This window comes from Sturnus vulgaris, chromosome 2 (assembly GCF_052056855.1).
Source record: "Sturnus vulgaris isolate bStuVul1 chromosome 2, bStuVul1.hap1, whole genome shotgun sequence".
NCBI lineage: Eukaryota > Metazoa > Chordata > Aves > Passeriformes > Sturnidae > Sturnus > Sturnus vulgaris.
In genome coordinates, this window is record NC_142244.1 from 15,608,003 (window position 1) to 15,635,618 (window position 27,616).

General features: G+C 37.4%; 1 protein-coding gene across 3 annotated transcripts in view; it reads left to right on the plus strand.

Moving 5' to 3' along the window:
- Nucleotides 1–27,616, plus strand: part of CADM2 (cell adhesion molecule 2) — a 564,993-nt gene that overhangs the window by 437,190 nt on the left and 100,187 nt on the right. For all 3 annotated transcript variants that reach the window (XM_088157837.1, XM_088157839.1, XM_088157838.1), the window contains 3 exons: nucleotides 16,640–16,792; nucleotides 19,315–19,452; nucleotides 25,240–25,410. In XM_088157837.1, coding sequence (XP_088013963.1) covers nucleotides 16,640–16,792; nucleotides 19,315–19,452; nucleotides 25,240–25,410 — 462 coding nt within the window. The remainder of the gene's footprint in view (nucleotides 1–16,639; nucleotides 16,793–19,314; nucleotides 19,453–25,239; nucleotides 25,411–27,616) is intronic.

Below are 27,616 nucleotides of genomic sequence, written 5' to 3' on the forward strand. Positions count from 1 at the left end.
GCTAGAAACTTAACTGACACGGTGTGATCTGAGAATCTGTTTATGGCAAGCGATGTGTTAGAGCAGGAATTACATCTGAGAACCTCTGGCTGAGTGATTCCCTTCATTGTTATTTTGGTCCAGATCTCATTCTTTCATAGAATAGCTACTTTGAGAGGAGGCTGATATCAGGGTGTAAAAAACATCGTGCTTTCAGACGGTCTTGCAATATTTTTAGGCTGGTCTTGAAACCACAGGTTTGTTTAAATTCATTAATTTAATTGTTTCTAACTTTCACTGTGGACTGTGGCACAGAGAGAAAAGCAGAAAAGAGGTAAACTGTTTTGTAGCTGTATTTTTAAATGATAGTGCATCATGTTACTGCTTTAAATACAGGAGACTGAAATGTGTTATCAGAAGGTTTGTTGTTATACTATTAAAATAACAAGAAGTATCTATTTTCTGAAAAAGAAATGCAGACAAAATAAGGACAGATCTTCACATTAAAAGGCAGAAGTCTCTCTATTAAATTTCTGGGGATGTGCTTGTAAGAGCTGCTCATCTCTTAAGAAGGTTAATGACTACGCTACAGTAGGAAGAAGCAGTTCAGCTAATGCACACTTCAGTAAATTAAAAACCCCTCTATTGCACTCAGGTTTTTTATTCACATATTTTCCTCTCGCCTTGTCCCAAGGAAGACAAGATGGCTGAAACTTCGGCAGATTCCTGCAGTTGAAATAACAGTAAAAAACCTCTGTTGTCACCAGAAACATGTGAGTGGAATGCAGGAAAAAGGGCTGGAGGAGGAGTTACCTGCTGCCAAGTTCAGTGGCTAGACAGGTTTTCTACATTATTGAGGTAATAAGACATGATGGGGTGTGCATGTCTGAGCTTTGGGGGTTCTCAGGTACTGTGACGTGATGCCAGAGAGAAATAACTTCAACAGCTGCAATAATGTGCCTGTAGCACAGTGGTGCACGCTGACACATGTCTCATTAAAATATATATCACTGCATTGTGATGCAGGTGTAGTACAGGAAAGGGAGGGGAGGTTTTTGATTGCCCTTCACTTTATGATTTGTTCCGCTTATGTTGGCCGGCATTAAGTATAGTGCTAAAGCACTACCTTAAAGCAAAATGATTTGTTGGAGGTTGTAAAATAAGAACATTATCACTCAAAATCACTGAATTAAGGAAGAGGAAAATCCACTGTTTTGTAGTCAGTGAGGAGACTGGAATTGAATCCATCTCAAATGCAACAGTAGCAAGCACATGGACATAAAGCAGTGGGACTTAAAAGTGTTTTCAAATGCCTGTTCAGTTCAGCTGTTCCAGGCAAATACTTTGTTCCTGTTCTTGGTTCTTGCTGCTGCTGCTGCCCCAGCATTCAGCAGCCAGGAGGTGAACAGAGCTGTTAGCACTCAGCCAATCTGTGTTTGTGTGTCAATAAACAAATGTTTTCCAGTCCACACTGGAGCAAGAGCTGAATCTCCACCTTTCTTTGGTTACCTTGCCTTTTCTCTAATAACACTTTAGAGCAAATGTGTAGATGGAAGGAAAAGTCACTGTGACTGCATAGGGTTAGAAATCATGGGCTCAGTGAGGTAAAACTGACTCCAGATACGGTTAAACCACAAACCAGGAGCCAAAGTAGAAACAGATTTTGTGATTCTCAGGAGCACATTCAGTGCTTTGGAGAGGAGCATGCCAGCCTCAGTGGGAAATAGATTGCTCACTCCTCAGGACTGTGCCTCTCAGTGTTAATTTCTATATGAGAGGTGGAGTGAATCAGCAATTAAAGGTCCTGTCTATTTGCTTTTAGAAGAGAAAATATCTCTTCCAAGTGTACCTTGCTAGTATAGGTCTGTGCAACCCCTCCAGTGAAAGGAATGAATTGCAGGACAATGTGGTTTTATAGGGTCCCTTCTTCGGCTGTAAGATGTTCTTGAGTAATAAAGAAGAGTAATTTGAGTTTCACTGGCATTGCATCCTCGTGTGGATAAATTTTGCAAATGCTGCCTCCTGTGTTACAGAGACTTACTCCCCCCTTGAGTTATTCTGCAGAGCTCTGAAAGATACTTGGTTCATCTCAGAGTATTTTCTACAAGTTGTTTCTTACAAAGTAAATGGGGCAATAACCAGAAAAGTCACTTTTTTTCACCAACACTTCACTGTGTAGATTCTTCCTTGTTCCTCTCTTTGTAGTTTTACCTGCCTTACAAGATTTATGTGCTAAAATTAAATGGTGCTGCTTCAGTGTTGTGCTCTACAGAGACCTGTGTCACTTACCATTTTTAGTAGTTAGGCGCTGATGTGGCAGGATGCATTTAGGCTTTGTTTTCTGAGACAGCTAAAAATAGAATTGTTTGATAATATTCCATTATTCACCATGATGCTACCTAAGGGGCTATGCAAAACTTTGTTTTGTTTTGTTTTCAACTAAGTTGGACAATTGTCCATAAGTTGATACCTAATAAATTAGTAGGGCATTGCAATATCAGCAAATATAACTACTAAACATGAATTTGAAAAAGCAATGATAACTTAAAAAATAAAAAAAAAAAGTTGTATCAAAAGTTTGTGGGAGCTCACAGAGGTAATGCAGAAAAAGGCAATAACAAGTAAGCCACCCCTAAATCCATCAATACATTTTTCAGAGTGCAAACTGAATGTCTAGGACTGTCCCTGTGTCTGTTCTGTCAGTCTCCAACCTCCTTTTATTAGTCTTATATAGACAATAAACAACAAGACTGACAGCTTTGTGTCCTTTGGCATTTTTGTGTCACCATCACAGAGTAAGAGGTTATTATGTCATCACTCAAGCCTGTCAGGTTTAGTTTAGTCTGCTGTTTGTCTTAACAATTGTTTTCCTCATTTTTTTTCCCCCTCAGTTAATACACATACCCTGTATAGATTGTATATTTTTGATGTTACCAGAATCTATTTTTTTCAGAGGAGAGGTGTTTTTAACTTCAACCATGGAAATGTCACCTTTTTTTTTTCCTTTACACCAAAATAGAAATTAGAAAAAGAAGCATCCTCTGCACTCCGTCAGTTCTGGTCTGCACAGAACATTTTCATAACTCATATATTCAAACATTATTTGTATTAATATTACAAGCAACAAGGATTCTTAGATTTTTAATTTCTTAAGGCTTTGTTTAGAAAAGTTCATAATGTATAACTGTTGTGGAATCTCTGTAGGTTTCAGCACTGTACATTGATAACTAGTGCCCAGTATCTACCTTTAATTGTATCGTTTATGGATGAAAAAAAAGGAGACTCTTATCTGGGATTTGTCTTTTGAAAACATTCAAATAAGTGTGATGGGAGGTTGAAGAGTCAACATTTGGCTTTTGTTAATGTTTTGTAGCATGTGGAAGGTACTGTTTTTCATGACAAGGGAAGCCATGGGCTGCTTCCACAAAAAAGGCAGAGGTGCCTATAGGAATTATTTGCCTCAGATTACACATTCCATCTCTCAGAGAAATGTCTGGAAAGAGCAAGAAAAATTAGGAGTAGACTAAAGACAGCAAGCTGAAGAAGGAGGCAAATAAACTAAACATTATGAAGCCCTAATGAGGGGGAATAAAACCTGAACAAACAACTTCAACCTAAAGGATTCTATTCAGCTGTTCTTGTGACTCTCCACTTTTCTCTAAAAGTGACACATAAGCCAGGTCAGTTCTTGCTCATGCTGAAACAAAGACATAGAGTAGAGGCTGCTCAGTCTATGGTAGCCACAGAGCTGGATGAGTCAGTGTTAAGGTTTGGGAAGGAAAGGACAAATTTTTAGTTGTCACAGTCCATAATGCAAGCCAGTTTTAAGACCTTTTGTCCACCAATCTTCTCAGGGAATGTTGTAACCATCTGGGCCTTGGACTTCCCTAATGAATTTTGCTCACACTTTTACGAACCAAAGCTATGCCACTGCAAATATTCACAGTAGGAAGCAGAAAAAAAATTGAGCTAGCAGATAGGAAACATAAAAAAACTTTTTAATATTTCCTTCAATTAGTATGTATTTATATTTATATGTGAAATGTCGGCATTCACATAAAGTAGGCCAGTTTCAAAGGAGAATTTAAATGACAGATGTTCCAAAGTCCAGCAGTGATAGCATGCAAATAGATGGTCAGGTGAGATGGAAATTCTAGAATCTGCCCCTTCTGAGCAGGGCTGTCTAACCAGGCCCTTGTGGATCACAAGATGTAGGCAGGTTTGGGACACAATCACAGTTTGCCAGAGGAAAATCAGAGGAAAATAATTTTGGGGATATGTGGTGGGTGAGCTCTTGGGTAAAATCAGTGGAACAGCACTTTCTTTGGGAGTTTCCCTGATGCAGAAACAGGATCTATCCTGCACTCCCAATCCAGTTAAATGACCCAGGAGAATTCAGGCAGTTGCCTAGAGGCGTTTGTACCTTCTGAGAGACTTGAGCTCAGCAACTCAGCTAGGCACTTGTCATTGCATAATTGAAGAATTTCAGCAGTGCCCAAAGGTTTTCCTTAGGCACAAGGATTCATGTTTCTGATGTTTGCTGTAGGGTTTTTTTTGTGTTAAGTTCATCCCCAGCCAGAGCTAGGTGCCATTCCTTAATAAATTGCTAGAAATATCAGAGACCAAATAAAGGTTCAGAGTGCCAGTGAGCCTCCTGGGTATTGTTGTAGTAGCTTTTTGACACTCCTGTCTCTGCTGTCAAATTTATTCCAGTAGAGATCACCTTAAAAGATGATACTTGATTTACATTACCTGATTTGTTCTGTAATGGGGGAGATCAGAGTCAAGTCCTTGATTTCATTTTCACAGGGAACAATATATCTTTAATTTTAAAATGGATGATCAGCTCCTACATTCAGAGAAGTTGGCTCCCACAATCCCCATTGCGGAGCAGTGCAATCATCACTCCCATCCTGGTTTGTCTCTTGCAGTCAGAAATGTTTCATCTTGGCTCGTTTGGAGCTCTCTGTCTTGGATCTAGATAGACACACCTGGGCCAGATCCTCAAGTAGTCCCACAGTCTCCCCTCCTCCCTTTCCATCCCTCTGAATTTAGGCAGTCTTCAAGGAACCTTATCCTCTAAAGTGCCACTGGGGGAGACAAAGGCATTTTTGCCCCTTTTTTTTGCTTTAATCCACTTATTGTTTTTTGTCTGCTGGCGGAATTAGGAAGACAGATTTACACATGAGGATAAAATTTTCTCTTCAAGCCCTGGAGGTGAACCTGGTTGCAGACTCTTCTAATTATTGGTGTAAAGCTCATGATCGAGATTTTACAGTAGGAAGCTCCCCATGGTCTCCTATACAACTTTACAGTGCCTTTGAGTTAGTGTTAATCTATATGGCTCCAATTACCTTTCACCTGACTGTGAAGTTAAACTGCTGCTATTCTTAAATTTATAGGGTTGTAGTTTTCCATACCAGAACAGTCTGATAATTTTTATTTTATTATTTTTTATTTTATTATTTTAATTTTATTTCTTTTTAATTTTATTTTATTTTTTTGTGGCAGTGGTGGTGGATTGTTTTTATTCTAATCTATGACTGTTTGGTGATACTTTCCAGGATTCAACTAGACAAAATTTAATCTGCAAAGGAAGTTTAAAATTTAGGAGACACTAGAGAAATTAGTTCTGAGCATTTTTCTGCGAAGTTATTGGTGGGTTTTTTGGGGGTTTTTGATTGTTTTGTTGTTGTTTGTTTTAATTCAGCTTTTTAAACAAGTGTTTAGTAAGTTGTGTATGATTTTTCTTTTCCTGATCTCAGAATGGACTTCTTGGAAATAAAAGTAATACATTATGGCTCTTGTCTATTCAAGCAGAGAGACTTCAAAAATGTATTCAGAAAGTCTAAGTTGCCAGAGCTTCCAAAACTCAGTGGTGGTTGTTATTTCTGTAATTCAATGTTGATTCAGAATGTTGATGCAGAAGGTTTTTTTGGGAGGCTCAAGCTTGTACTACCCTACAAGTGGCAGAAGCAGCTCAGACCAGATGACAACCCCATACAACAGGATCCTGGAGCATGTGAGAGCTCACCTGTGTGCACTCAGACAAATATCAGGGTCCCTTTTCTCCACCTTCTCACTTTCTATTGTTCTATCTGGAAAGATTTTCACTGACTCCATCAAATGTTTTAAAAATTCTTTTTTTATTCTGGGAAAAGAGGTGTCTGTGGGAGGGCCTACCCAGAACAGCACTCGGTTCCAGAGGTGTTCATATTAATCTGTCAACATTTTCCCTGTACCAGGTAAGACATTTCTATGGATGGAACGGTTTCCTTTATTACAGTTCAGCAGAGCACTCTGCAGGGTCTCAGATTTTAATTATACAAAAGCCATTTTAAAGTCAAAAAGGTGGAGAGTAGTGCCTGAGAACTTTATGTTTTATTTTGCTGTAGTATTGTGATACAGGTAAAAGCTTGGTGAATCAGAGACTCCTCCAATAGCTGAGGTTGGAAGGAACCTCTGGAGATCATCAGGGCAGTCCAACTGTTCTGCTCAAGCTGGATCAGCCAGGGCAGGTTACCCCAGACCATGTCCAGTCAGATTTTGAGTATGTAAAGCTGGAGACTTTACAACATTTTTAGATCCTGTGCAGTAAAATACAGTACCATAGTTCTTTCTGTGATGAAGTTTTAGATTCGTGGAGGACTGTCTCCAGTGCTGGGGCAGAAGAGTATGAGGAGTCCTCCCACTGAGGAGAAAGCAGCAGCACAAACCCTGAGTGATGAACTGACCACAGCCCCCATTCTGTGTCCCTCTGCACTGCTGGAAAAGAGGAGTTGAGAGAATATTGGGAGTAAAATTAAGCCTGGAAAGAAGGGAGGGTTGGAAGATAGGTGTTTTAATATTTGATTTCATTTCTCATTATGCTACTCGGATTTGATTGGTAATAAATTAATTTTTCCAAGTCTTTGTTAAGTTTTGCCCATGACAGTAACTGCTGAGTAATCTCTCCCTGTCCTTATCCTGACCCATGAGCCTTCCATTATATTTTGTCTCCTCTGTCCAGCTGAGGAGGGAAGTGATAGAGCAGCTTTGGTGGGCACCTGGCACTCAGGTCAACCCACCAAAATGATTGAAGTTGGTGTCCCTTGCCTTTATGGCCCTACTCCAGCATGACCCTGGCTCATGCCAGGAAAAGCTAAAGAAGATTAATCTTTGTGAATATCTACCAAAGGGTTTTTTAGTTAGCACTTCAGGATTGGTCACATTACTGAATTTTGTGATATGCAGGTACTTTACCCCAAAAACATCCAGAATGAAAAGATCCCAGAATGTTTCACATTGGAAAGGGCTGCTGGAGGTCATCTAGTCCAGCTTGGTTCTCTATGTTAGAACAGCTTCCTATGAAAATTAGAGCTCTAGATTTGCTGCCAGTTTTTTTTTTCTTTTGAATTTGGATTAACTTCAGGATTCCCTGCTTCTTCATGCTCAACAATCCCAAGTCTCATAGCCTCACCTTCTATGACAGAGGGTCCAGTCCTCTAATTATCTGTTTTTGACACCATTACTCACTAACAGGTTCTTTCACAGCACATCTGCATCTGGAAAACTAAGACAAATCCCACAAAAGAGGGAGCATCTGTGTACATGTGGTGGAGAGACAGATTGTCTGCTGCTTGGCTGAATGAGAGACATCATGAAACTTTAAGGGCTCTATCATAAAAGATGTTACAGCCATCAAAGAGCTTTCTGAGAATCCTCCCTGGAATTGCACTAGCCTCATCTTGGATCTCTCCTGATACTTTGTTCCATATTTCAATGCCCTCCGTAGTGAGATGTGCAAGTCATCCCTAACAGCTCAAATATCTTCACTATTGATTTGTACATTAGGCTTTGACTCCTCATTGGCACCGGGATCAATGGCTGGGTTGACTGCAGATACATTCATCAATCGTTGATGATTTCTTGGCTGTTTTGTCCAGGTTCTGTAATATTTTTAAGGCAGTGACCTGTTCTTAATTGGCCTCTGGAGGAAGCTAACTTGCTCCACTGGCTACAGCAGGAGTTTAGGGAGTCTGACTGCTTAATGTAGTTGGAAGAATGAGTATTCCTGTGTTGGCATCTGTAGCCAATATAGCCATCTGCTACAGGAAGGATGATGTTCATTTCTCTATCTATGTGATGAAGAAGTGCAGGAAGAACAGGGGCATCTTATAGCTGTTCTCAGGTAGAGAAAAATCTCTTTTAGAGCATCAGAAAATTAGAAAGTCTCTCCATATCCTGCTGAAATAATATGTTTGAACAGGTTTGCACTCTTTAGAAATTAGAAGACTCTGGCTTTTCAAGGAATATGAAGCAGTACCATAAACATGACTCTAGCATGAGTAACACTCATTCATGCCACTAAAAACACTTCCAGTGTCATGGGATCATTAAGCTTGGCTAGTGAATGGGCAGAACAGTAATGTCACCATCTGCAAGGCCAGGGAAATGCAGCTCTCCAGCTTCCTTGGTCAGCTACAGACACACACCAAAAATGTCTTGCATTTGGGCAGGCCTGAGTAGAACTGGGTGTGCAGCAGTGCTAGAAGTGTAAAATCTGGCTGAGTTATTCTGTGCTCCCTGTCCTTTAGGACTCCTTTCATTCAAAGCTGACTAAAGCCAGTGCATGAAGGTCACCAGCAGCCACTGTAAAGAGCTTTCTTGACAAGGAAGAAGAGTATTATACAACTGATGCTCTTTGAAATACATAGATGGCCTTGGTAGAGCTCTGTGCTGTTTGACCAGACAGTTTTTAATACCTACATAAGTTTAACTCTGCCTTAGTCAGGAGTCTTTAAATTCTGCTAACACAGTGATCAATATCAACATCAGCAACATGAGGAAAAATTACCTGGTCTGATCTTCGCAGAAGAGCAAACTTGGAAATCTGTGTAACTTTGTTCTGGCTTGCAAGAGGATTAGTATTTATTTCTTCCTTCTACTTGAATAAAGTCATTATCTAACATTTCTCACTCACAGTGAGGTCCTATTTAACCTGAAACATAGTGTTTTGTCTTTTCAGTATTACCCTCAATATTATAGAAAAAAGAATTCTAATTTGTGTTAGTCTTTCCTTAGGTGCATGTAGACTTATTATAGCTGTCGATTGTATTATTTTCATTTTCTTAGTATTATTTTTGCAGCAGTTGTCCACCAGTAGACCTTCAGAAATTCTCTTCCCAACTGAGAGACTGCTTCTGTCTGTAATTTACAATATATGGCACGGTGTGATGTATGCTATTTTGGAATGTTGTAGCATTTTCTTTAACCATAATTGCAAGGATCAGTACAACCCAGAATAGGATTCATCTTTTTAGAGTGGTGCTGCACTTGAACATATAGTTAAATAATTTCCTCTGTAATCCTCAGGGCTCCTTTCCTGCATTACTGTTTTCAAAACAATCATCTCCAGCTTGGTACATAAGACTACCAATTACTTTTATCTATTGAATTTCATTTATTTTAAATTATGTCCATCTCTAACCTTGCCAGATCATTTTGCAATTTTAATTTTTGCAGATGTATATTTCAGAAGTATAATTTTTAAATATTTTCTAGGCAACTGTGCTGTGGCACATGTCCAATTGCATTAGGATAACAGGGAATCTTGTAATTCCCTGTTGAACAAGGAACCAGATGAACAGACTTTGTAAGACAATCTTTCATCCTGACTAAGGTGATTTTTGTTTTATTATTTGGAGGTACGGTTAAATATTATTTCAACACAAGTAAACAGTAAAGCATCTTCATAACTCAAAGCCTGTATGTTTTGCAAAGATTTGAAACTTAAATTTCTTATGGAAAGAGAGTCAGGCTTCAGACCTTCTCAGACAATAAATATCATCCTTATGGTTCTTAAAAGACAAGAAGAAAATCACTTCTTCTTTAATACAAGAAACAGGCATATAAACACTTCAAAAGGCAAGTTTTTCCTCTCTTTTGCATATTGCTGTTTCTTGAGCGCTCTGAAAAATCAAGAAGCCAGTGCAGAACATGATTGTGAGAGAAAAGGTAGCTCAGTGCAGAAAATCTGCCATGCAGGATTTATTCCATCCATGAAGGGCATGTAGTCATCCTGCCTTCATTTGTCACTTGGCAACAGTTGGTGAAACCTCAACTCAGCAGCTGTGTTCAAGATCATAAGTCATTGTAAGTCATTTTAAACTCTTTTCATTTTATCCAGATTGCAGGAAATGGAGAATTGTTGTTGTTTCACTGTGGAAATTTCCTTTCTGTTTGGGTTTTCCTCATAAGCATCTAAGGCTGTACGCCCTGATAAATAATAGATGAGGTTGTACAGACAGGGTCTGAGTCCCCAGTGCTTTGGCCTTTTCAAGGCAAGCACAGAGTAGATGCCTCTCTTAGTGAGGCTGTCAGCACTTCTCCTGATGAAGGGAATTTGCTGCATGTCCTTGGCAGATGCATTATGCAACATGCAAAAGTGCTGAAAAATTTAAAAAGGAGGAAGCAGCTTGCTGTTGAACATTGTTCTCTAAATAAGCTAATCAAAAATTTCAGCAGTGTATCCTGACTGGAAACAATCTAGTCTTTTCTTATTAGACTGCAAGCCACAGCATAAAGTAGATGGCCAGATGATTAGAAGTGGGAGAAGTATATTTCTATTAACCCCATTGTTTCTTCCTTTTGATCACCAAATACTTTAGAAGTGCACTGGAATGAAAATAAAACCTATCCCCAAGAATTGTTACATAGCTCTTCTATTTCTAGACCCTTACTTAGTACCTTTTATCAAGCTCAGTGATGCCCCAAATTTATTAAGTACATGAATGGGTTTAAAAATTCCGTGGTATTGAAGTGTTCTCAGCATCCAGGTGACTGAAGACTGTGAAAGGCAGTGTTTGGAATGTCTGTTTGAAGTCGTCTGTGTTACTAATCACTTTCCTGATGGGGGAAAAGCCTCATGCATCTGCAAATTGGTCAGACTGTTCCACAGCCAATTAGCCAAAGATCCCTCCACGGTATTGCCACCGTCGTTTTTTGTGATTTCTGCTGATTTTACTGATAAATGATGCCACCTTTAAAGGACACCAATGGTACATAAGTCAGCCAAGTTGATAGGTTCCATAGAAATTCCTAAGTCTTTTTCCTCTACATTAGCTTACCTGTGAAAGTAGACTCAGTTTGAGGACTTCTGTCCCAGGGGAAAATAAAGTGATGGTTTCACAAATGCAGTGCTGTGGACAGGTAAGAATTGCCTCAGGTAATTGAGAGGTAAGAACAGCTTCAGCACATAGAGAAGTAGAAATAGAAAACATAGGATTACTAAATATTCACACTGCCACTCGTGTGTACTTGAGTAGTAATCAACTTGCATGACTGAAAATGAAAGAGGGAGGAAATGGATTTTCTTTCCATGTGAAAAACAACGGAGAAGTTTTTAAATTATAGGAATTCAGATATCATGCAAGTAGATAGGTTAGGCATGAATAGAATAACTGTGTATCAGTCTTTCTTCTTAAAGGAAATGTGAATGTTTAAAAAAAAAAAAGGCATGTTTAGAAGACAGAGAGCAGCAATACTAGTTTGTTTTGTTCCATTTATTCCTCCTCTGTCTCTCTTTTTCTTGCTCTGGTGGTGGTGGTTGATGCACAACTATAAGCAAATTCTGCAGATCATCCTATGGGGACCGTGGTATGTGGAATTCATTAGAAGCAAAGAAAAAGGGGCTTCTCAAGTATATCCAAAACCACAACATAAATCCCTTTAGATCTATTTCAGATTATGAAAATCAGAGGGATTGTTTCAGTTTCATAAGTAATAGAATTCAGGAAGTTTAGCGTGACCTGTAGAGTATCAGAAATCCTTCTGGTTCCAACTAATGGTTATGTTATTCCCATGAGAGAGTGAAGAGCTCCAACATAAGGAAGAACATTTTGTTGAGTGAATCCCAGGATGGCAGCATATGTCAAGTTAGTATTCTCAAAATATCAGCAAATTTCTCTAGAGAAATTGGGGATTTTGTTGTTTGTTTTTTCTCCCCCATTCTTCAAATATCTGTCTCAAAATACTACAAAGATGTGGTCATTTTGGATGAAATTACATTAGAGATGCTGCTGTGTGGCTGCTATGTATAACAAGTCCAACTGCCTTTTCTTCACAGTATGAAATAGAGATTTTTTTTTTCCATTTTGGCAAATTTCTAGGGTACTTTTTTCTCTCCATTATAATTCCTGATGCAGGATTTCTCTGTGATAACATATGATCGTTATATTATTATCTTTTTCAAAAAATAAAGTACAGCTTTTTTTGATTGTGAACAAGGAGGCAAGTTTAATGTAATGGTCATCAGTCTCAATAATTACTAATTAATGCAGTTGAAATACATGGCTGTATCTCTTACTCGTAATTACCTCAACTATACAAATTATCAGAGTTGCTTGTTTCTGTGTCAGAGAACATTCTGAAAGGAAATCTTTTCCACAGGAAAAGAGAATGACAGGTAAAATAAATGAAGTGTGTCTGCTTAGGAACAAGTGTTTTATGCATAATTATTTCATGCCTTGCAAATTAACTACATCATATGTGCCTGGGAATTACAGAAAACTGAAATAATGTACCTAGGGCATATTGGAATTTACTATGTAATTATATTTCTTGTTGCATTTTGTAATTTTCAAACGGCTTGCAACATGAGAATCCAGCAAAGTGATGCCAGTGCTGGCATTCTCTGTTACTGCTTTTGGCATATGTGTATTTCCCAGAAGTCAAATAAATATTCTGTTTATTTACCCTTTTTCTAGTATCTCTATAGGTATGCAAACTATGGATGGGGTAATGATTCAGCAATGTATGTTAAAATCTCCAGGAAGAGGCCAGAAAGGTCTGTTTGGCTTCCAACAAAGTGAAATGTTAAAAACACAGTTTGTAAAGAAGGGTCTGAAAGAGCAATGTTCTACTTTTTTGTGTTCAAGTGCTAATTAAATGTGATGGAACATTCTGTATTTTACTTTGTGTAACTTTATTTGAACTACTATAGTGGAGCTGCTTGCCACTTGGTGCTTTTCAGTAGCTGCCTTCTGTCCTGGCTCCATGGGCTGCTTTGCTCCATCAGCCACGCTTGGCAAGATTTTCTGTCTTGAGCAAGACCCTGCTCCACTTACTCACAATGCCTGGATATCATGAGTTGCTAGAATTGCCCCTGGTTTCTCCACTGTTGCTGTTGTTTCCATCACCCTTTTAAGCTAAATGCACCTAAGACAGAAAATGGAAACAAACCAGTTTTGGCATCCATCACAGCTATCAATTTCATGAAGAGAAACTGGTGTATTTCTAAACAGATGAGGATATAGAAACAGTTAAAGGAATACAATTTGAAAATAAGATTATAAAAAGTCTCTGTGTAAGTGCTCACCTTGTCTAAGCCATAGCAGTAAAATTTGTTTTGCCTGTCATTGTGTAGACAGGCAACTTACAAATATTCAGATTTGAAAATAATGGAAGAGATAATTGTTTTTAGACCCAGTACTTACAAAAATGCTTCTGACAAACAGCTTTTGTGCAAAGGAGTATTATGTTGGTGCTATTTGCAGCATTTATTGCAAAGGCTGTGTTGGTATTTCCATTACTAAACTTTCTTGCAGTTCTTTCAATAAAAATCCACTCCATAATGAAACATGGAACATCTGATCTCATCTCTTGACCAGCAGTTGTTTTTACCAACTTTCCACAAAATTGACTGAGCTGAGGTTTTTATATCTCACAAAGGTTAAAAAAAGGTGTGGAGGGGAGCAGTAGGAATGTAGCTGATGGAAACAGTTTGTGTTTCAATTGTAGGATCAAAATTATGTTCTGTTGGCATCATCTATAGGCCAGTTGTGCTGTAGTGGAATTCATTACCGTTCTTCTTAAGGCATGAAATTCTACACGTTGTGCCATCTGTAGAAAAATATTTCAACAGATACATAAATCTTTATCACAGGCAGCAACAACTGAAAATTAAAACAAAGTAAACTACTATGTAAGATGATATAGTACATTATTTTTTAATTAATTTCAGTTAAGGGGAGGAAAAAAATCACCACTTTCAAATTACAAGAGCTGAGAGGCTTTTTGGTTTTTGCTTTGTTTGCTTGTTTGTTTTGTTTTTGTATTTTTTTCTGCTGTTGCCAAATTATATAAACGGGTGTGGTGGATCAAATCATTTAGAAGAACTTGAAAAATTCTTCAATTCTTCTTTTTTTTTTTTTTTTTTTTTTTTTTTTTTTTTTTGGGAAGTCAGTACTATGAAGTATAAACTACCATTCTTATGTCTGCTCATTTGCATCTGACTAAAATTGACAAGCTGAGAAAGGAATTCTGAGTCTCCATCTACTTGCTCAAAGATAGATAGCAACAGCTTCAGTGTTGTGAGGAGTTTTGGCTGCTAAAGCCACAGTGATCAGCTTTGCTGCTCTTTGGGGTTGGTAGACACTTACTTTGTGTGATTTTGTTTTCCTGAGCTTGTTTTTCTCAGCTATTCTGTCAGCTTCTGGTTCCCTTGCTTGTTTGCTTTAAGGTTGCTCCTGTTTTCATCATTACATGGGTTGGATATTATAAACGAAATAATTGTGGGGTTTTTTTGTTGTTGTGGCTGCCAGATGACAGTTCTGCTTGGCATGTGTCCATTACACACAACCTCAGTCCCTTTGATGTGCCTTGAAGAAGTTCGTGGCATGCCTGTGTGTTAGGCCTGCTTAAGCTGCCACCTTTTAGTCCTCAGACCCTGCAGAAGAAGCTGAGCTTTAGCTGTGCTACCCTGAAAGAATCAGCTGGAATTTTCTGGTGAGAGCAAACCTAAATGGCAGCCTTAGAAGAAGACAAATTCAAGTGACTCTTTTGCTGAATCATTGCTCTATCTTTGTATTTTGGTGTAAATCTGCCTGGACCGACTTGGACTGCAATTGGGCAGAAACATCTCGCTTTAGTAGCAAAAGAATCACAGTGAAACTTCTTATTTATTTTTGTCTTTGGAAGAGATAAACTAGACAAATCTAAGAGTCTTTGGAGACTTTAGAAAGAGGTGAGAGAGAGCAGCATTAGGGACTTGAACACCTTTGCTCTTCTCACAAATGCAAGTGTAACTGTCTTGATAAATATCACAGTCCCATTTTACTTTTGACTTTCAAAGACTTACTGTAAAAATAGACTCACTAAAGTTTCACACACTATCAGGCCAGACATTTTGATCCAGAGGTACACAGCTAAACTTCCTGAGTTAGAGGCTTATTTATTGTTTGCTTGGGAGAATTACAGTGTTTGCTCACTTATGATATTAGTATTTCTATGCTGTGGAAAGACTTGGATAATATATGCAGATTCCTGAAGCAACTTTACTGAAGAAAAATAGAAATGTTTATCCAGTTTTTCAATAGAAAATGGGGGTTAATCTAAGTATGAGTTATAAAATACTTGAAATTTTGAAACATTAACTAAATTGACATTTTGAATTTAAGTGAATCCACATGCTCCTTATCCCTCATTGCCTTCATGCAAACAGAAGAGATTGTATTTTTATTCATAATCAAAAAAGGAAAGCCACTCTACTCAATTACCTCAAATTGTTAAATGCACTACATATGCATATATAAGTGCAACTTTCAGTCTATTAGTAATAAGAAATAATTATTTACAGAATTTGAGAAATCTGATATTCCAGTTGAATATTAATAGTAATGGACATGAGAAAAATCTGTAGGCAAACTATGCAGGGCTAGATACAGGATTCTCAACATCTATAAATATGTGAAAAACAGGCCGCTTTGGGGAAGGATTTAATTTAGGCACTGAAGAAAGCTGTGAGGGGGCAGAAATCAAAGTCATTGTTGGTGTTTTTAGAGGAAGACCAGTGGTAACTCAAGTCCTGTAGTTTCTAGGTTTATATATGTTATAAATCACTCAGTACACCGTGCAAAAACTTGCTCAACTCTCCTACTTTATTCCACAGAGAGAAAAAACTGCTGTGTGTTAGTTCTGGGATATTTTTTCTCTTATATTTACATACATATATCTATATATACAAACAAGGGGATGGGTCTGCCAGAGCAGATGTCTCGAAGCCTTTATTCCATCACAGCCATTAGCCTCATTTTACAGTACCAAGCAAGGGAGATGGAAACAGTTTCAGCCTGTTGTTCTTAGTTGCATGGTCTTTTAAAAGTTTTTTAGCCAATAAGATAATATTAAAAGCTGACAAGAGTTTGCTCTAGCTAATTAGTAGACTTAGATGTACCTCTTGTTTCTAACAATGCTTACTTGTAATGGTTTAAAACAATGGATAAAGCTTCATTATTAAGCTTACATAATTCTGCTATCTTGCTTAACATATTTACACGTATTTAACATATTTACACTATCATACAGTAACTTGAGATTAGCAGATAATTGCATAAGATTCTGTCAACTCTTTGTATTTTCTTTTCTTACATCTGTGTCTTGAGTGATAAAGGCTTCTTTGATGGTTTTGTCCATCATCTGTCGCACACACTGAGATTTGCTTTCCCACAGCTTTCTGAGAGTCTTGTACCTTTTCTATTTCCCACAGCTCTGCATAGACAACTGTGTTCCAGGGCCTGGTTTCTCTAGGAACCTTCATCCAGCCTCTCATACAGCACCCCACTCTTTGTTCACGTGCCGGATCCAACCTTGACGTGGCTTTTTTGTTGTTGTTGTTTTTCAGCTCTGAGGGACAACAGAATCGAGCTGGTGCGAGCATCGTGGCACGAGCTGAGCATCAGCGTCAGCGATGTGTCCCTGTCAGATGAAGGGCAGTACACCTGCTCCTTATTCACCATGCCTGTCAAAACTTCCAAGGCTTTCCTCACCGTCCTCGGTAAGCACAAACAGCTGAGCAGAAAGGAGCAAGTGTTAAACTCCTCAGGCTCTGGCAAATTATGACAAGAATGAACTTTTCTAAGGCTCGGCAGAAGATAAATGTAAACGTCTGATGTGGTTTCCCCTGATGTTTATTGTTTCATATTGCTGTGCTGAAAAATAACATGCCTCTTAGTGTTTGCACCGTGGCAGGATAATGAGTTAGGGAGCACACAAACACCACGGAACGAGGGCTCCATAAAATGGACATAACCTCTACATCCCGAGCACCACGAGTGCAAAGAAGGTGCATGTGTTCATCTCCTGACAATCTATTGGATAGGGCAAAGGGGAGAAAATCAGAAAGCATGAAATCAAAACGGGATTTAGAGCTTTTTCCGTAGCTGTGCATTTTTTGCTTCGTTCTGCTGTTCTGCTTTCTTTTTCTTTTTTTTTTTTTTTTTTTTTTTTTTGGTCTATAAAGTGCAAATTTTCACTGGGTTTGCCACTTCTTTTATGCTTTATCCTCTAAGTGCTCTGCTGTTTTCCCCAGAGGTTATAGATACACATAGAAACACAATAGATTTCAAGAGATGCCCAGGAAATAAAGTTTCTGCTCGAAGCTTTATATGATTCTATGAATGTCAGTAGCCCAATCAGCCAAAATTGCTATAGTTCACTGAAACACACCTGCGAACCTAAGAGGTTATATGATTTTAGAGATTGATTTTTATTCTTTTTTCCTCTTTTCTGTCCCTGAACATGACTCTTTCTTTCTTTTTTGTTTTATTTTTATATGTGGATGGGCAGACAGTTGAATTTAATAGGACTAATGTAAGATATTCTCTGTGGCAGTAATATTAACATTAATCCAGACAGGGAATTGGTTTTGTGCTTAGGATATGAAATACAACTCCCTTTTAGCCCCTATGAGACTATTTTACAAAAATCTTCACAAGTTTGCCATTAACGACAAAAAGTACCCACTCAAAGCAGAATGTTCTGGAATACCAACTGCCTATGCTTAATATTCTTTCTGTGGAGAGGCATTTCATGATCTAAACAATTGAGTTCGACCTTTTAAATGGCAGTAAGACATAGAAAGGTGTTACAAAGACAAGAAAACCTCCCCAAATATCTATCCAATATTTATTAACAGAAGTAACTTGATCTTTAACTGTCCTTTAAACTTCACCTTAATTTTAGGGGGGGGGTTTCATGAAGTTTTCTGACATTTGATTATATTCCAAGAGAGAAAGCCACACAGTTTAAGATTCCTGCTTATTTTGTATTTGTGATTTCCTATTTCAAAACAACATTTTAAACTCTTAAAACATTTTCTACTGGAGAATGGGATCTTTGCAACTGAAATATATTGCATCTTTTAATCAGATAAACTACCCTTGTATATACTAATAATCCCTTTATTGACTGCTCTGCTTTCGATTAGAAAATTTAAGTGTCAGGGTATTGTAGTAGAAACCATTTTCTGTCCTGAAAGAGAAGAGTAGATTTATTAAAGAGGTGTACTATGCAATAGGTGATTCTGCTTTGCTTTTTATGTACATAATCTGTCATTTTGGAAAAGAGATGTAGAAAAACCAAATTATTAAATACAAGGCACAGGATCAATTACTGTGACCGAGCCCTTTATCTTACCATAAATGTGAATGCACCAAAGCACTGTAGCTGCAAGTTATAACTGATATTTTTTGAGATTTTTAAATTACTGCCATCAGTATTACTTTAAAATAAGTTATTCCTGTGTCTTCAGAAGTTAAACGGATTTATGTGTGCAGTGATCAAAATTTTCCCATTTTTTTTCTTTTTTTTTTGTTTGTTTGAGGGTTTTCTTTGCTTGTTTGGTTTTTTGTTTTTTATTAAAACTTCCATAGTCCATTGAAAGACAGCCATTTCCATATTGAATATTATGAGTATGGTATGTTCAAATCATATGATCTCCTCTGAAGAACTTGTATTCAGCTGAAGAACTCTTCATAGCCACTGGAGCTGTGATTATACCTCTTGGTGTTTTGGTTTTGCTTTCTCTGAAGATAAAGTGACTCCAGTATTTATTTTCACCTTCCTTTTCCCCTGGATTTTCTATTAAAGTCTTCATTATTTAGGTGTAAATATCTGTTCTGAACTTAGTTCAGCTTTTCGTTGCCAGTTATGCTTAATTTTCACAGCTGTGCTTCCAATGTGCTTTGTCATCCTGCTTGCTGTGCTGAGCAGTTGAAATACTGTAACAAGTCAGAGTAGACCTGCATGCAGAATATACAGAGATAAGGTATTTATTAAAATACTATCCATTTCTCTTAGAAAATTAGGTAATTCCTGCTTTTTTATTTATTTAGAATCAACTATCATTCAGACTGATGGTTAATTTACAGTAGGAAAAAGGTGTAACTGACAAGGCACAAGGAATTAATTATCCTGTTTCCAGAATTTAGAGCATAAGAAGAAGTGAACTTTAAGTTGGTCGTGCATTTGTGGCAGCAGCTGACACTATCAGAGACATTTTGCTTGTTTGCTTGTTAGGTGTTCCTGAGAAGCCACAAATTACTGGATTTACCTCACCAGTTATGGAGGGAGAGAGGATGCAGCTCACTTGCAAGACATCTGGTAGTAAGCCAGCAGCCGATATCAGATGGTTCAAGAATGACAAAGAAGTTAAAGGTATTTGAAAGGATTTTGGTGTCATTTCGTCCAATTGTCAAAACTATACATCCTATAGAATTATGTTTTTTAACCTGTGTTTGTGAAGTTGCTCCTGTTGGGTCATGAAGGAACTAGGGGGTTGTACACAGATGAGGAATTGATTGTAATTTACTGTAGTGGTCATATAACCATCTTTTTATTGTTTCTTCAAATGGCAAAAAACAATGTTTTGGATTGCTCAGAAATCTATGCAGCATAATAACTCAACTGTGAGATTTCATAGAGAAATGTGCTGTAGATTATTATCACAGTCAGACCATGCATCCCTGATATTTTGTCTCTTCATTTTTCTCTTGTGCCATTCCAAAATGAGGTATGTCTGATTTAGTTAATTCCCAGATTTAGGTTACACTCCCCTAAAAAATGTGACCAGGTGAAGCAGAACCATCTGGAGGAGACAGGAGAATGCACTCCCATAGGAGAGCTATGGAGCCTGCTCTGGTGAGGAAGAGTAAGGATGTAGCAAATGGGGGAATTTCAGGTGGGAAACTCAGAATCTCCAGCTGAGGCAAGGATGCTGGCAGTCTGCAGTGAGGAGGAGGGGGAAGATGGACTTTAAAGGGGATCAGGAAAACTTCACAGGAGCTGGGAGGACAAAATCTGCTGCAACTGAAAAGCCATTGAGTGACTAAAACCAAAGCTGACAGCAATGATTTGCCTTCAAGGATGCAGCGAGCTTGGAAAGAGCTGCATATAAAAAGCTGTTTATTTCCTTTCCATCTTCTCTTTCACTTGCTATGTTCTTTGCCTGGAACTTATTTTTCTACTCCATATTCTTAAAAATGCTGGAATAGTTTTAAATCCTCCTTGGTGAATGAGTGAGTGAAGAGAGCTTCCTGATGCAGAAGGCTGTCACACCTCCAAGCCACTTGAGGTGCCCACTATAAAGTAAATGGATAAAAAGGATAAGGTACTGGTATTTATTCATGCCACCTCTATTCATTCTGCTATAAGATCAGATGAATAAGTTATTCAAAATCCACTTTTTCTGTGTAGCTTTAAAAAACAAAACCAAACACCTTTCATTTTGTCTGATTTGTCTAATATTTTGGATTTTATTAGCTCAATAAACTGCCTCAAGCAAAGTTATAGAGTTAATTACAGAACCATTTACCTTCCAAAAGTATTCTCCATTACAGTTCAATGTGCAAAAGCAGAGCTGTGGTATAAAATTGGTAAATAAAGGAGATTGCAGATGATTGCCTAAGGAATTCTGTCCATTCTAGAGTGTCCTTATATTTCTAATGAAAATGAGAATAATGTTGAAAGGAACAAGCATTTTAGACTGGAATGATTTAAAATGTGTAACAAGGATAGAAAATGAGGAAGCAGAATAATTCTTTTCAGTACTGGGAAATCTGAGGAAATTGATGAAAGAAATGCAGCATCTAATCAAATGTAAGTAAGAAGAAGAATTAAACAGCACAGCTAACACACATGGCACAGCATAGATGGTGTCCTTCAGAAAAGATGTCAGGATGAATATACATATTCAAAGCATGTTACGACTGGAAATAACTCCAAGCCATGTCAATACTATAAGACAAATAGTGATGCAGTTGGCCTAGCAGCAAGGCAACACATATTAGAAAAGATTTTATTTTAAAAATTATGTTTTAAAATCTGCTGTAATGCATTTGCCTTTGCTTCAGCTGGCATGTAACTGAAGCCAGCAAGCAATTTGGTGATTTGACTCTTTAACTAATTTGTTCTTCTCAAGAGTTCCTAAATGGATTAAAAAAAAAAAAAAAAAGAAAGAGAACAAGATGGGGAAACAAAGGAGCAGGAAAGGAGTATTAAAAAGAACAGTAAAGGGGAAAAAATACCCGACAGCCAGAAATAAGAGGAAAGTACTGAGCACATTCATTTCAGTTTAGTTTTCGAGGTCTTCTGAAGAGCACATTGCCATTTCTCAAAGGTTAGAAATAAAATAACCTAACCGGTCTGCAGTGGCATCAGCAGAAGTTACATTAGCTTTGTGCAGTGTAAAAGGTGAAATGATAAATCTGAGAAAATAGATATGAAATGATATGCTAATGCAGCTGACATTAAAGGTTAGAAGTTCGTCTGTCTAGCACCAGTAAATCCAATTGTGTTACACTGTATTATGCATGTTGTAAACGAATATAAATGATGCACTGAGATCAAAGTTGCACCAAAGGGGAAAAAGCCACTCTAAAATTGTAGCTCCATTGCTATTACTCAGAAAAGGAATCATCATCTGGTAAAGGAATAGTGTTTGATAAAGTAAGTGTTAGTAATGAGAGAGCCTGAATGTGAAGCACTGGGTGCCACACCTTTTACTTTAGTGTTCTGTCACTCATGTATGCACCAATTTAACAAAAGGATCTGCAGTTTAGCATTCTGGTGACATTCCTGGAAGATTTTTAAGAACAAAAGTACTGGAGAAGCTAAATGCAAATTTTTCATTTTGGAATTACCTATTTTTTCCAACAAAACTTGTTACATGCTCTTTCAACAAAATTACATAGAGAATTTTTTTAGGCTTCAGGAATATTTTGAATGGATTTTTTTTTTCTTTTCCTAGGTAGATTGGGTTTTAAAGCTAAATAAGTTGATTTTGTTGTGACAGGTTAAGATTCTTTGAGTGAGTTTCTGTAATTTCAGAGTACACAAAGATTTTAGAAAGGCACCGATCATTTTGTCTTGATAAACCTCCAAAGCCAAGATGATTTTTTTTTTAGATAATAAGGCCATTTCATATCAGATCTTGAGTTTAATCTAAACAAAAATTATATCTGCCATGTAAAACAAGAAAAGCTGTATTTTCAAAAGATGAGTATTTCTGTGTGTTACAGGTAGGTGCTTCAATAAATAGATTTCAATGAGCAATGGATGATGGACATTCCATCATTTCCATTTATTATTTTCCCTATCAAACATGCACACTTATGAGATACAAACCTGTATTAGTTGATCCAGGCATATCTATTTGTGTACCTGTGTGACAGGAAGTGGGCCTACAGCTGATCCCCAGGTTTCATTTGGCCCAACATCTGTTCCAAGGTTAAATCAAGTGGCTGAAGGTCTTCTGCAATTCAGGTTTGAAAAGTCTCCCAGGACAGAGATTCCATAGAAACATTCCTGCCTGGACTAGGTTCTTCAGCATTCTGAAGCCCTCCTGTGTTGTGTTTTCATTATTTGTAGATATTTTATGATACATGACCCAAATTTGTCTTGGTGTAACTTGTGATTGATGCCCAGTGACTTTTGCTGTAAACCTCTCAGGGGATTCTGGCTTTTTTTCTCTATGCCCATAATTTATGTACTTTAAGGCAACAATTTGATCTGGTTTTAGTCTTCTCTTCCTCGGGTTAGATAATATCAACTTTCTTAAGATGTCCTTGTACAGCTCCACTGACCACAATGTTTTTCAACAGGTTTATTTTACATTTTTACTTCAGAGAGCCCAAAACTGGGCCTGATACTCTCAATGTAGCCATGCCTGTGCCAAAGAGAAAAGGATCTCCTCCCTTGACTTTCTGCCTGTGATTTTACTGATGTAAGGCAGTGGATTTTAGCTTTCAGCCCTGTAAGAGCATGCTGTTGATTAATGTTCAACATGTCCTACAACCCCTGGGTCCTCCTCTGTGAAGGTGTATCCCTCCAGCCTGCTCCATCACACAAATGCTTGTGTAATGGATTTCTTTTCAACCTTTTCTTCAAGGGAATATTTAGGAGAGAGAGGAGCAGCAAGGAAACAAATGAAACAGTAGGCTACAACTGACATATTTTAAAATTCTGTAAAATATCCTGAGTGATGGTGTGTCCCCAGTACCTGATCACCACCATTCTTACATCAAGCTGGGTTTGCACTCAATTAATGCATATTACAATCACACCTTCATTTTGCCATACAGAAACATCTTAGAAATTACAGCTGATAATGAGGACAAGCTAAAAATTTCTGTTGGTGAGGATGCCAACAGTTTGTAGAATCTTATCACTGCCCTTTTTGCTGAGGAAGTTAATTCTAAGGGTTGAACTCTTTCACACAATAGATACATAGAGAGAGACATCTTAACATCAATTTAGGAAATCAACTGCTTTTGTTTTTCTAAAGGATTAAGAATCCACAACCCCTCAATAAAATTAAAGTTGTTGATGTTTTCAGGAGTCTTCTGTCCCCCACCTGAAGTCAGTAAGCAAAGGGATGTGCACATTACTTATAAGCAGAATGTTACCTATATAGGTGCTTATTATTAAATTTGGAAACCTCACTCTGGGAACAAAATCACATGTGTTTGCTTTAAATATTAGTGAAGACATTTGTTGTTTGATTATAATAACTTTGCTTTAGCTCTGGTCAATATTTCTCTCACCTACTAATCCCTAAATATTAATAGTGACCATGGCAGAAACTGAAATCTTTGAAAGCTTAGCAGCAAACAGGCAGAAAAATTCTTCTATGCAAGAAATAATTATTTTATAGGGAAAAATGGAAACTGTAAAACTACATGGTGTCCTTATCTGTCTGGAGACAATGATAAAGACCACCTCTCTGATGTCAGAGGTATTTTTAATCTTAAAAGATGTAGCTTAAGCCATTGAAGATTTGCTTTCTAAAATTGATATTTCATGGAAATTTTATTTAGGTCATTCTATTCTCTAATGGGGTTTAGTATAATTTGTAAAACTGAACCCTCTCACTTTTTTAGGGCACAGAGGACATATGAAATCTCAGTGTAATTTAATATATATGTTTAAGTATTTATAGATGTCTTTTCAAGCATTCATTGCAATAAATCAATATAGCAAGCTTACCATTTTTCTGAAATAAACTAAAATCAATAAGTATCACAAGTAGTTGGAAACCAAGTAAAACAATTCTAAAGAATGTGTAAGAAAATACTAGGTTCCACTTAATACATTCAAACATTTTAACACAAATGCTCAGTCTTTTGGATCTTCATTTCTGATCTAGCATGGGTTTCTTACAATGAAATGTCCTGGATGTGGATCTTAACCTTGAGCTCAGATGAGGCTTCCTAAGTGTAGCTGAAAGCTCCCTCCACTGCAATGTCTGTGATGAAAAATCTCTAATTCTTAACTGGATCTGTACAAAAGTATCAGGTCAATTTTGAATTATATAAAGCAGTGGTCTTCTTGGGACTCATCTGTATATTATATTAAATACTATGACATACTCTATTTACAGTTGTTTATTACCACTGATGACCATACCTGGGTTTAGTTTTATTAGTAAATTAGAAAAATTCTAACCAAACAACAGAATAACCAATGAATAGAGTAAGCACAGGATTAATCTGACAATGTGCACATGGCTTCAGTAATATCTATATATTGCATTACTGTGAGAGGCTATAAGAATGAACTTGGAAAACTTAATCCTTAGTGACACTGTAAATATGTAAGGTAATGAGGGGGGACAAGATCACAATCTTTTTCTGATGACCTACAGAGAAAGATTATATCAAATATGGACCTAAACATTCAAGAGGTAATAATGAATGGAATTTCTGTTTGAATGCAGTACCATGGAACAAGTTTTAAAATTTTCTCTTTCAATATGTATCTCCTATTCTGTCAATGAGAGCAAATTGAGGAATAACTGCAGTCTAATTACTTTTACATTAAAGACACCAATGCAGATGTGCAAGATGTGTTTTTTTCCAACAACCGTGATAGAAAATTTAGCTAATGCTGGACTACATTTTTCCAAGATTTTTTCAGAGATAACTAACTGTTTATTCTTTCTTTCAGATGTTAAATACTTAAAAGAAGAAGATGCAGTTCGTAAAACATTCACAGTCAGCAGCACGCTGGATTTCCTAGCAGATCGCAGTGATGATGGTGCAGTTGTAAGTTGCAGAGTAGATCATGAGTCCCTAAACTCTACACCTCAGATAGCAATGCAGGTTCTAGAAATACACTGTAAGTAATACACATTATACATGCTTGCTTTTTTAGTTTTGTTTCGTTTCAGAGTGTCTGTTGGAGCAAAATTCTCTGGTATTGTGCAGATAGATAACACCTTTCTTTTAGCTAATTTCTGTGGTTTGTGTTTGGTTGATTGGGTGTGGTTTTTATTTTAATTTCACAGGAGTGACTCAAAAAAGTTTAATGGAAACTTTACCATTGAGAGCACTACGGAATTAAGTTCTTGGTTTTCTTTGAGAAGTAGTGGAGAAAAAATGCATTTGTCTTTTTTGGTTATCATTGAAGCAATGTAAATGTGTTATTAAACATCAAGAGCATTCTAATTCACAGTTTTCCTTGAAAGTTTCTAGAAACTTAAAACAAGGTTATAAATAAGCAAAGTTTACAGCAGATTGCATCAATAGTGCTGAATCCTGCTAATGAAACTCAGTAGTGTTGTTAATAGCACAAACTCAGGAAGAAAAGCTCTGTAGGATTTATTTTTAGGCCTGGCCTATGCAAGTTGTTAGTCTAGCTAATCCAAACTTCAATTGTTTTGCATTTTTATATATTGGCTTTTTTTTTTCTTTCAAATTGCATTTCTGGACATGATGTTTACCATGAAGCATTGTTACAAAGTTGAATGAATCTGGTTTTCTATCTGTGTACCCTGCTCTAAAGTCAGGTTGTCCTTTGAGTCAGTGGGTTTTTGTCACTTAGAAACTGTGAGACACACAAGAGATTCCCTTGTATTATATCCACCATTTTCCAGGGTCCAGCTCTTTGATTTTCTGGAGGACACTTTTACATCTCATTGCCTAGACAGCAACAACAGTCATCTGCAAAATGTCAGACCAGGGGAAGGGGAAAGACCTTTCATGAATCTCTTTCTAGACCAGTGCAATCAAGCTGCTATAAACCAGACAAAGTTGTCCCTGAAGCAGGCAAGCATTCAGTGACTGCAAAAATTGTTGAGAAACCATGTCAAGGACTGCTGCCATATGTAACTTGTTTCTAAACAGGGGTATTTCTGTAAGCATCTAAGACTTGTAGCACATGTAAAATGCAGGAAAAGCAAAAGCACTCAGTGCACAGAAGCTGACAACTTTGCTAAAAATGCCATCTGCAAAAATGTCTGAAAGTGAAGAGAATGTGGATTAGCATATGTGATAAAAATGTTTTCTGAAACATTCTAGCCATCATTTTACTGAGGGAGATCAGGGCCTTTCTTTACAAAATGGCTATTAAACTACTCTCCTAATATATTCAAATGCATCTGGAGATATGAATCCCTAACAACTTTCTTTCCTTGCATTCTAAATTGCACAGTCATCAACCACTGAACTTGTCTGTGCCTTCACTTCCAAATGCTTTGCTCTTTCTGCAGTGCCTTGCTCAAGATGTTGGCACCACAGGAGAGGAACCAAATTGAATGGAACAGTAGATACAGAAATTGGACAGCTAAAAAAGCTCTAAAATGGCTGCAATGTAATGTAATGGGATTGACAGTAAAGGCAGGGCTCTGGTTTGCATGAGTATCATAAGGCAAAAAAACCTTTTTGTGGCTTCTTGTATACAGAACTTCCTGAATATTTGCTGTTTCCTTCCAGTTTGCACCCTTGTAGCAAGGCACTATCTTGCTAAATAGCAGTGAGGTGCATCTTCCTCTATTCTTGTTTCTCCAAGTTTTGAACAAGACCCTTTTGCCTCTTCTCTGGCCTCACTGAAGTTCTCTAACAAGGTCAGACTGCACTGGGCATTTCCTTTACTGCTGTGCTTTATGTTAGGGCCCCTCAGACTGCCAGATTATCAAAAGCCATAATGCAGAAGTAATTGTTCTCTATCATTCCTGCTTGCTCCATTAATTTTCCACCAATCAATTTAATACTCTCCAACACTGGTACAGAGTCGTTATACATGGAAAGAGAAGTGATAAATGTGCCAAAAGAAGCTGATGTTTAGGGCAGAGAGTGGAAGTACCATTTAAAGCTATGGAGAAAGAAGTATTCTATTATCTATGGACAGGAAGACTAAGAACAGTCTTTTGTTGCCCTTGTTCTTACTACCTACATTTCCATGGTCAGCATACTCAGAAATCTTAATGCTGGTCAAATTTTGAAAGGAAACTTTTTAAAAAGAGGAGATTCAAGGAATGATGATATGGTTCATCAGAAAGCCTTGAAGGAAAAAGAGGAGTGAAATGATTCACTGGAATAATCCC